Raw genomic sequence first — 12,045 nt, 5'->3', positions numbered from 1 at the left:
TTGTTCTTAATCTAAAAGCAGAGAAACTAAAAATCATAGCATCGTAAAGGCTAACCTTTTCAGTTCATCAGTATTTGACTGATGTGGATGAAAAAACAGTACCACAAATGTAGCACTTGACTTCTATCTAGAAAATACTAAGATAGTAAATAACACCATTATTTCTAAATGATGATAGGATGTCTGCAAAGTGCGTTCACATGATTTCAATATGGAAGTCAAAGTAGGCAAGATGGTGATTGTGGGAAATGTGGAGAGTGAAATATCATGTATGACCATATTTGTTAGATAGCCGGCGCACTCTTCGTAATGGATTTGATATTGATGACAAAAAAAAAAAAAAAAAAAACTTAATTACGATCTAGTCACAGTGTACCAATCTTTTACTGCTATTTTTTTATCTTCAATATTTTCTTTTAATTTTTAATATTTATCCTATCCTACTCTTCCTTTCACTTTTCTCATTTCCACTTTATGCATGTTTCCCCCATTCCTGTCCTCAGCAAGGTGGCCGACATGTAATCATGTATTTTTCTCTCTCTTTAGAAGAAGCTGCGTCTACTCATGACGTTAATTACAGCCTAACTAAGAAAATTAAGAGCTTGGATGCCACGTGGTTTTCTCATTTTCTCCAGTATAACAAACACCGCAGTTTTATCTTTTTCAAGAAAAACGAAAATAACCTTAAAACATGGCGCAAACTCTTACCTTATTACAATGGGTGAACGGCCACACAACTAACTCCACAATTAATTAGAGAAGCCGACCCAATACCCTGAGAGCGCGCCCACAACCTACCTAACCTCACGAATCCCAAATTCGACAGACCGACTCACCTCCCCATCTCGGGTTGCCACTCCACATACCCAGTGGTTGCCAGAAAGAAACAGCGGCCAATTAATGTAATATCTACTACACACTGAAACGACACTGTTGGGACAGGTTTAGGACGGAATAAAAATCCAAGTATAATTCTCAGTGTTTTTTTTAATTAGTGTATCTTACATTGTTTCTCCACGTTTTCACATCTTAGACGAAAATAATTTCATAGCCATGATATACCCATTTGTCACAATGCCAGATAACTCAAAATCATTCATTCATACCAACGCTAATAAAAATGTAGTATTAATGCCCAAAAGATTAGTAAAAAAAATAAACCTTTAACATAAGGACTTCTGCATGAAAATAAATAACTTTCATTGTACCACTGTTTTTCTCATCATATATAAAATTGTTTTATTCTATTAAGCAATGTCTAAGGCTTCAGAAAGAAAACCCCCATTCAAATATCACAAACTAACGGCAGGTTAATCTCAAACAGTTCTGCAAGCCTTTCAACAGTGTCATGTGATAAGAACCTTGAAGAATAAGCATATGTCAGATTCAACTGGTTTCTAAATGTATGGATATAGATGCACATGAAAGAGTTCCCATTCCTAAGAGAAGAGAACCTCGTGAGTTTCTTCAGAGCAACATACTGGCCCCCTTCGAATAATGCCCCAGACAGATTCCCCATGTTTGATATGGTGTAGTAGTAATTTGGCTCCCCGTCTGTCCTAAACATTTCTCTGAAATTCTGGCTTGTGTTTTCATTCCTCATTCGGTACGCTGACACCGTTAACACCTTTCGTGACGATATATCTGCGTGAAACCTTGCGTTGAATTCCTTGGCAGTCTCCCAGAACACAGGAACCAAGTCTCTTGGCGCCCAGAACGAAGATCTGTATCCATACTGTGGCCCGTGGACGCCGAGAGCTCTCGCTGACTTCTCCGAGTTGTAGTATCTCCTGATGTTGATATCGTGTCCAGCTCTCAGATTATATTCATCCTGATTGATGCCATGCTCTTGTAATAGTTTAACAAAACTAAGGTTGATAAGAGTCACAAGTGCTGAGTGAAGGCTGACTCCCTTTAACTTCGCCTTCCTGTAGAATCTGTCTGATATCTCAGAGCTAAAAATGGCTGTGACACTTTTAGTTATGACAGGCACATCTGATGGGACCTTACAAATATGCCGGATCAACGGACGAACTTTTGCGCCTTCGTCGAGTTCTCTCTTTATTTCCGCGCCCAGTTCAGGGTTCTCTTTTAATCTGGCAACTTCTTCATCGTATAATTTCAGTACTTCTGCATCTCCGGTGATGTCACCCAACTGCTCTTTATCGTCGATCATTAAACCACCCATTAGGTCGTTCACAATGTTACAGAGTAAATTGCATATTTTCACGTTAGTAGTTCCATCAGCTATGGAGTGATGTATACCAAATATCAAAGCATAATTATGAAGAAACTCCCCATTGAGGCCCTCTAGAGACGGGGATTTCCTTCCCAGAGGCAGGACTCTGACACACCACAAAGGACCCTCCTCCGAATTGTAAGTATGAAGAGTCATCTTGTCCAGCTCCTCCTTCAATAACAGATCCTTTGCGATCTGCAAAAAGGATATAAATGATAATCATTGCCACCAAAAATTTGACCTTATTTGTCATCACTTTAAATGTTAACCTACTTTTTAGCCGATGGACTTGCATATCTTATATGAAATTTAATACCTTAATAGATGAATAACACGAGTGATTGGCTACTCAGGTCTGTTGTTTGAGTAAAGTACCTAATTACAAATAGAAAGTTATTAGAAACACTGGGACCACATTGACGTGGTGAGGGGGCTCTTGAGCCCAGGAATTTGTTCATGTATTTGAGTCCAAGAGTCCCATAGATCATTATATATTTCTTTGGATTCATTTTTGTGGAATTTTCCACTTTTCCTAAATTTTATTGGACCTGATAAATAGGAAAAGATATCATAGCTCGGACTGGGTTTATATCTAAAACTATATTGTGGGAACTGTTGTAGGATCATCAACTACCCAATAATATTTGGACCTGAGAGATATAAGATTAATAACTTAAGGGCGTAACTATTTTGTGGGGTAGGACTCTCGGCATTCTATCGGTTTGCCCATAATAGGAATAGGATGGGGATGATTGGAGTCTTATAATACCAAGCTAGCAGGTTTGGCTTACACTTGGGTCACTCTAATCATGTTGAGCCATCCCTTGCGGGGTAGGGTAAGGGCATGGACAATTGGGAGTTAGTTCTCATTTGAGCCTTTGGTAATAAATTTCATGAAAGGCTGATGATGTCTTATTAAGGTTTCCAGGTTCAATTTTTTTTCTCTCCAGTCTTTATGAATAGTAGCTATAAGGAGTAGAGTACCCCTGGGCCCTTTGATGGTACCGTTTTGGCACAGTTGACGACCATTTCATGCCCCACTGATAATATTTGTTTGGAAAAATCAAAGAAACCTTCTAGTGTAATTACACTGAAACCCTATGCCCGAGTACAGAGCAAAGGGAAATTGAGTAGAAATATATGTGGAATAGGACCAAGAATATTTGAAACCTCTTATAATATATATGTGACTTTTAATCTGGAAGAATCTGTTGCAATATTTTTAATGTATATAGAGACACTGTGAAGTATTTTGGCTGAGAGAGTAAGATATCATCTGAAGGTCGAGGAAAGCTGATGGTAGGATTGACCTCAGCAAAAGAAAGTGAAAAATTAAACGCATTATCACATCTCGGAGTTAAAGAAGAATGTGCATGCTTTTTGGATTTACTCGAAGGGAGTGATGTACAGACCCCAACTGTTGGTATACTCGGAAATGTAAATGCTACCAGAGGTAATATAAATAGAAAATCAGTGACGACCTGTACTCATGCCTCTTTGGATGCTGCGCCAATGATTTCTGGCGTTCCTGCCTCTTTGAAGGCTGAGCCAGTAATTTCTGGTGCACTTGCATCTTCGGAGGCAGTGCCATTAGTTTCTGGCACTCCTGCCTCTTCAGAGGTGATGCCAGTGGTTTCTGGTGCTCCTGCCACTTCAGAGACAGCACTAGTGATTTCTGGCACCCCTGCCTCTACGGAGACAGACCCAGTGATTTTTGCTGCTCCTGCCTCTCCGGAGGCACCCCCACCTCTCTGGAGGCTGTGCCAGCTATACTTGGTGTGTCAGCTTCTTTGGAGACTGCACTAGCTATGGCTGACATTCCTGACTTGGAGGCTGTGTTATCACTATCTGGTGCTTGTGTCTCCCGGAATGCCTGCACCAGCTCCTGCACCAGCTTCTGATGCTTTGGAGGATGCACCAATGTCTGACCCTCACACCCTTCCTCAGGTAGCACGCCAGCTTTGTCTGGTGATCCTGAGATTGATAACCCGAGAAAAAGGAAAGACTGCTAAATCAATCGGTCTCCTTCCAGAAAAAAACAGGAGCAAGGCAGTTAGCTGAAAACACTTAAAAGAGGCTCCAATTTAACAGCCACAGAATTTAGTAAAATTCATTAATTTTCTTAAGTGGAACTGTTATGGATTAAGAGAGAAATGGGAAGAACTAAGGTGCTCATATCAGAAGTGTCTCCTGTATGTATAGCTTTGCAGGAGACCCTGATCGGTTATAATACATGTCCCAACCCATGAGAGTATACATCTTATAATTCCCATTATAACGTAGATATGGGAGGCCAGGGGGACACTTGTAGCTTTATATATTTGTAATGACACCCCACAAAATCCTATAAGTGTCCAGTCTACACTGCAAGTGGTAGGTGTGCAAATCCATTTGCAAAGACAACATAAAGTATGCTCTCTCTATCTGCCACCTAGTGAAGTCTTCCCCATTGATGAATTTAAATCCCTCATTCAACAGTTAACAAGTCCCTTTATTATTCTTGGAGATTTGAAAGACAGAAGCCGTCTTTGGGGTGACATCGTCACCAATAAAAGAGGAAGGTGCCCTTGTCCATCACAGAGGGTGAAAGTGTGGGAATCCTCGACACTGGGGAGTCTAAACATTTTCAAGTTCAAACAGACACATGATCAGCGACTGATTAAACTATATCCAATGATGAATGCCTTATTTATTTTAATTGGAGTGTGGTAAATGACAGATTTACCTGCAACCATTTTCCAATAGTGGTGAATGTAGCTTCAAATGCTCCATCTTCAAGGGTACCTAAATGGAACACTGGTAAAGCCCACTGGGCAGCATTCCAGGAACACAGCTCAATAGATGTCTCGGCTGATGACTTTCCCTGTGCAGATGATGCTCTTGACTTTTTTAATACAATTATGGTCTCGGCTGGCCTTCAAGCTATACCTACGGCTTCGGGCATATTTATTTTTCAACCAGTTCGCTGGCGGACTCGTAAATGCCAGGAAATTCATAGAACTATGAGGTCTGGTTTCACCAGATACTGCAGACGAAAATGCGAGTATTAATGTGTTGAATTTCAAAAAGCAAGAGTTAAATTCCTCAAGGAAATTAAAAAGCCACTAAGAATCTTGGACAATTTTCACATCTTCACTAAATTTGAAAACAACTCTGACTTTAGTTTGGATGAGAGTTAGAAAAATAGCAGGCAAGTTTACCCCTTGTCAACATTCCTTTATCAAGATCAATAGTTGTGAGGTAGCGGACGCCTAGTTAGTGGCGAATGATTTTGCTAATCATTTTACTAATGTTGCAAAGAAAAATGATGATAGACCCTATTCAGCTCAAAGAAGGCTAATGGAACAGGTCGAAATTGACTTTAATACATTAAGGAATGAACAATACAATGTACATTTTAGTATGAGAGAATTTGAATTAGCTTTAAATAAATGTACTGTATCAGTTTCTGGAATGGATGGCTTAACATATTCAATGATAGCCCTGAAAATATGACTTTTAATATCAAGCCTTATTAGCAGAGTTTACCGAAAACATATCTTCCCTAAGATTTGGGAGATGTTAAAATTACTGGCATTCATGAAACCAAGGAAAACCCCATTCAACACAGAAAATTATCGCCCTATTGAACTGACATCATGTTTGTGCAAGATTATGGAAAAGAATGGTGAACACAAGTTTGATGTGGTACTTGGAATGAGGTAAGTATCTGTCGTCTGCTCAGTGGTTTTCGAAGTATGCACTCCACAACTGATGTACTGGTTCGAATGGCATCTTCATATGTGAAGCTTTTGCTAACAAGCAGCATCACGCCACTTTTCTTGGATTTATAAAAGGCTTACGATACATCATTCTGGTAGCCTGAGTTCGCTCCCACTTGCCGCCAATGCAGAATTGGAGGAATTTATTTCTGGTGATTATAAATTCATTTCTCGATATAATGTGGTTCGGATCCAACAATAAGCTGTAGGTCCTGTTGCTAAGTAACCAATTGGTTTCTAGCCACGTTTATAATTCCCCAAGATATAACATATACCCTTTTTTGTTGATGACCTTTCGACATCATTTGCAGCAACAAGAATGGTTGTGGCTGAGCACCCTCTTCAGCTCTGCATCGTCAAATAATATGGTAAAGTTGGCTGAGGTGAATGGATTTGTTTTCAGTCAGTAAAACTGTAACCATGCATTTTTGCCGTATACGAGGATTCCATCCCGATCCATATCTGTTCATACATGGGCCAAAACTCCCATGTATTGGTGAAATGATGTTTCTTGGACTGAATTTTTACAGCAAGTTGACTTGGATTCTAATCTGATGTATATCAAGACAGCGCTTGAAAGTAATGAATGTGCTGAAAGTTAAGTCCCACTTAACTTTCAGAGCATTAGTGTTTTCCAAATTAACTTATGGGTGTGAAGCGTACACCTTAGCAAAGTCTAATAGCCTTAAAATGCCTAATTCAATCCATCATAAGGGAATAAGATTGTGTATAGTGAGCATTTCAATCATCTCCCACTGAGAATATGCTTGTAGAGGATGGTAAGATGCCTCTAGATCTACATTATCCCCGTCGGCTGGTTCGGAACTAGTACTGATTGCAGAGGCTCCCTTAGTCCTTAACAAGTGTGTATTGGAAATGAAAGGCATTGGCAATTCTATGAAAATCACACCAAGCAACCTCAAACATTTGCTTTTAGAGTGAAACTTATAACCCGTGAATTAAACATCCCTAATACAGAGAATTTACCAGCCAGGTATTCGGTTATCCCTCCCTGCAACCTTCCAGAGGTAAAATTCTGTAAATATTTTTATTCTACATACGCAGAAAACACCACTGAGGCAAAGCATTCAATATTTTTAGATCATTCATCGCAACAACGGATGGCTCAAAGTCAGATACAGGTATCGGCTTTGGAAGTGGCCTTCCTGATTTTAGAAAGAAGTGGTAGATTATTACTACTGTGCATTTCAGGGCTGTGTCTAATCGATTTTTGTCGATAAAATCTTACCAAAGTATCTGGTATAGATGGTATTTTGGAAATAGCTATTTGAAACCACAGCCTAATTGGCAAAAATATGCAGTAATATCTAATGTGGATAATTAGGGCACTTATCAGAGTAAATAAAAAAAATGTAAGAGGAAACTTAGCTAAATTTAGTAGGCATCCAGAGAGAGGCAAGTTGTGACGTAAACTATAACATCAGACATAATAGCAGGGTTCCCAGTAGTGTGAATCACAAATATTTAACACTCTTTTAGAATAAGTATTAAAGGAAAGGCTAGGCAAATCACTGTTGAGAATGACAAAAATATTACGGTTTCCATTGGTGATACCACGGTAATGAATAAGAATTTGATATATATACATATGACAATATTATAGCGAGGGGATTTGGTAAATATGCATATTAAATATCACTATTTTCATTTTACAGTTTTATGTTGACTAGGAATACATAGCAGTTATACCACTATTTCTATTTACCTTTTGATTATCAGCTATACAAGACTTTTGGAATTGGTGAAATACAATCATATTGAAACGAAAATACGATCATTTAGAGGTGGTTGGTACGATATTTTGCCCTAATGTACTGGTAACCTTACATAATAGTAAAGACTGCCGAAAACAGGGCGAGGGCAGCCGATCGTCATTGGTCAAAGTCAGGGTATACAGAACTGCTGCTTCACCTATGACAACCCCATCAAATTGTCCTCATGGCTACAAGACTGCTTTCGTGTTGCGTGATTTTTGCAAAAAAGAAAGAATCCTATGCGTCATATGCTCATAATTAACGGGTGGTAAATGGTTAATAAGGCGATACACAAACACCAAACGATTAAGAGATGAGGACAAAGGTGACCTTTAGAGGTATTATACTAGAATGACGAGTATGAAAAAGAGAGATATACAAATATTTTTTTTATAACAAGGTATTTCTAACTTTTCAGACCAAGAATAAACAATGGCCTAATTTGCTTGACTAATAAACTATCTCACTGATTAGCTGCAACGACCATTTTTAACAACTTGCCTATTCTACTGACCTCCTACACACACACACACACACACACAGACACACACACACACACACACATATATATATATATATATATATATATATATATATATATATATATATAATCTATATTATAAATTTCATTTATGTATTATGTGTATATGCATTTATGTATGTACCATATCTGTCTATATATGTGTATGTATACGGCATATGTATTTATATATGTTCTATCACCCTCTTTCCTGATGTCTAAGTATGAATAATAACAATAATGATGATGTTAAATAATGCATTTTTATTCATTCGCTAAATATTGGCCTTTATCCACATAGACCCTAAGAACGTTTGGTAAATTTCGCGGGTATCAGAACGAAATTCACATATCCTTGAACTGCATGGTAACAATAGTTTTCACAGAGACTGTTTAAGATTTGGTGCATATTTCAAATCAACAGAAGCGCGGATTGCGCCATGGAACTGTATTACAAAATTAATATTCTCATTTAAAGCCCATTCTTTAATTGTACTCTACTTGGGAGTTTGAATGTCTGAAACAATAAAAGAATTCCATATGCTACTGTTACTACTACTACCAACATCTGAGTCTTCATTCATAAAGTAGTATATGGGCGGGGTATCTGGTAACGTACGTCACTACAGTATCACTGAGTGGGAGGGTCTTTTTAGTAATGACGTTGTACTAGCCTCTATGTACGAGCCTGCTAGTTTCCCTTTAAATTTCTTTGATTTACTCTGATAAGAGCCTTAATTATCAAAATTAGACATCACTGAATATTTTTGCCAATTAGACTGTAGCTTCAAATAGCTATTTCCAAAATACGATCCATATCCGATGCTTTGGTGAGATTTTATCGACGAAAATCAATTAGACACGTCCCTGAAATGCACGGTAGTTCCATTTATTTCTTTTACAGCGGAACTGCATGCAATTTTAAAGGCCTTAAAGGAAATTTTAACTCGAGTGGAATTAGTTTTATTATGCAATGTGACTCGAGAAGTGTTCTTTGGCTTTAGATATAATGGAACGGCTGCTTATAGTGCAAGGAAGAGGGGAAGAAGCACACTTTTGCCGGGTGCCTTCTCATGTCGAGGTGGTTCGGAGTGAGGAGGCCGATCAACTTGCTAAGTTAGCAGTCACATCCCCAGAACCCAGAAGATGCCTACTGCCATATCGGGATGTACTATATTCTATTGTAGGTCAGAAAATTAAATTGTTGGTAGTCCATGTGGGAAAATGTTTGTAAAGAATAAAAAAGTGTGCGCAATATTACGTCACCAGTGCCATCCTAGGTCATATCCCTATATGCCAAGGAGGCAAGAAACGATGTTGTGCTGGTTGAATGTCTTAGTCTTGGCTTGAGTTGAGTTGAATATAGAATTTAGGCCAAGGGCCAAGCACTGGGACCTATGAGGTCATTCAGCCCATAAATGAAAATTGACAGTAAAAGGTTTGAAAGGTGTAACTGGAGGAAAACCTTGCAAGTGCACTATGAATCAATTGTTAGGAAAGGGTGGAAAGTAAGATGAAGGAGAATATGAAAGGAGGTACAGTAAAAGGAACGAAAGTGGTTGCAGCTTGGGGCCGAAGGCAATCTGCAAAGAACCATAAGTAATGCCTACAGTGCACCACATGAGGTCCACTACGGCACTATCGCCCTACGAGACCTAGTCTTGGGAATTTCAAATAGGTTCCTTTCCTTGGGACGCAACTGGAAAGGACATTTTATCTTTGCTACAATTCCCAGTGAGGATTGCAATATGGTGCAGTTGTGAATTTTGTTAGGAAGACAGGCATCCTCAATAAATTTTAAATTGTACACATATGCAATGTGTATGTATACATAGTATAGTAAATAGATGTGCCTATTCAGAATATACACATATATATATATATATATATATATATATATATATATATAATATATATATATATTGCTACTGTCAAAATGCATATTTCCCCTCTTCGATTGTATAAAATATTGTGTATAAGATTTTGTGCAACATTTTTTCAGATTCCTAGATAGCTTAGAGATAGGATGTTTTAAATGTGTTCAGATTTCGCATAACATAATGTAAAAGAATACATATATATATAACGTAGAATGTAGAAAGAGAGAGAATATCTTTGTCCGTTCAAAGCTAGAGTTGTTTTTCAAAATCTGTCAACACGTTTGATAAGCGAGCTCGAGTCTTCATTTGTGTTTTGGGATTCTGTCATCAAGTAAGATAAGGGACATCTGCTTCAGTCGATCGAGTCGAGTACATGTCTTTTTTTTAACAGACTGGTCTCATGCGTGTATGTCTGTCAAAGCCACGTGCAGATTACACATTTTGTATGTAAAGTTGCGCAAGATTTCGAAGCTTCTAGAAAGAATTGGGTCTCAAAACGTTTTGTCATCTCACCTCTCCAGCTTCCGTAAGGGAGAAGTTTTTCATTCGGGCTCAGATACTTGAGGCATTCAGATCTCTCTCTCTCTCTCTCTCTCTCTCCATCGCATAGCACTTTTGATTTTAAAAGTAACGTAACGATTTCGTACTTATTTGAATGGTCACTCGTAATTTGTAAATTTCAGATTTGATATTTCTTAGTTTGTTTAGTAGTATTTAGTGTTTTTGTGGAATCTGAACAAACATTGTTGTTGTAACGGCGCCTGGTTTTGTGAAAGTGTGAAACAAGCCTGCAGGAAAGAAAGAAATTGGTATACCAAAAAGGTAAAGTGTGTTATATTTTAATTAGTTGCAACTAATAACTGATAGGAACAGTGGTTAGATAACAACTAATAAACTGATAGGAACAGTGGTTTGGTAAAAACTAAATAACTGATGGTTACAGTGGTTTGAGAGAAACTATTTTCGTTTTTACACATTGCAAATTTTTGTTTTTTGTGTTTGTTTCATTTTTGTGCATTTGTTCATTTTCTCATTGAAGTGTGCCATTTTATTTTATATTCTGTGTGATTAATGCTTTATGCAAATTTTGATATTGTCCCACATTTTTCTGTATTTTCATTTGCATTCACAATTTAATTGACTTAGTTATTTTCATTGCTTAATCATTGCACATTTAATTAAATTTAACATTGTGAATTAATTTGCATTACTTAAAATTTTTTTCAAGTTTTATTACTGTTTAGCACTTGTGAATTAATTTCAAATTTTCAATTATTGCCTATTGAACTTTGATTGAATTAATTTTCTTGAATTTTGTGATAAATTAATTTTGATTTAATTTTACTTAATTGATTCAAGAATTAATTAAACTTTACTTTGTTTGCAAGTAACAGTAATTTTCCCTGATATTGGGAATTTCACTTATAAATTTTGAGTTTAATAATAAATTTTTTTATTTAAAATTTTTATAAGTGTTTTCATTTTTATACCAGTATATTTGCATTTGATTATATTGATGTTAGGTAGAAACATAGTGGTAATTGATCTATTTTCCTTCATTAACTTGAAGTGACTTAGAACCAGGGAAGTACTTAGACTTCTGAAATCATGGAAATACTTAGACTTTTAAAGTTGTTGATGGAGTGATGCCCTTTGATTAATTTAATTACTTACAAGATTACCTCACACCTGTTTTGATGAACTTAGTCTGATTTTCTGCAATACTGGTAAGTGTTAAGGGATCACTGTTGCCTTTAGAGTATTCAGTCGTTTAATACCTGTGATGAGGGTGTAGGTGTCTGGCTTTTGTGAGGTATCAGCTAATGAATGGGAAGTGTAGTAACCAGATACTTGGCACTTCGTCACAATA

The 12,045-nt window shown here is 37.3% G+C and overlaps 1 protein-coding gene across 1 annotated transcript in view; it reads right to left on the bottom strand.

The window, feature by feature from the left end:
* Window positions 1-980: 980 nt before the first annotated feature.
* Window positions 981-12,045, bottom strand: part of LOC135218957 (uncharacterized) — an 18,844-nt gene continuing 7,779 nt past the window's right edge. The window contains exon 3 of the mRNA XM_064255395.1: window positions 981-2,434. Coding sequence (XP_064111465.1) covers window positions 1,286-2,434 — 1,149 coding nt within the window. The 3' untranslated portion in view covers window positions 981-1,285. The remainder of the gene's footprint in view (window positions 2,435-12,045) is intronic.

The sequence above is a fragment of the Macrobrachium nipponense genome, chromosome 1, assembly GCF_015104395.2.
Source record: "Macrobrachium nipponense isolate FS-2020 chromosome 1, ASM1510439v2, whole genome shotgun sequence".
In the NCBI taxonomy this organism is placed as follows: domain Eukaryota; kingdom Metazoa; phylum Arthropoda; class Malacostraca; order Decapoda; family Palaemonidae; genus Macrobrachium; species Macrobrachium nipponense.
Note: the sequence above shows the minus strand (reverse complement) of the source record. Positions and strands in the feature narration are given on the sequence as shown.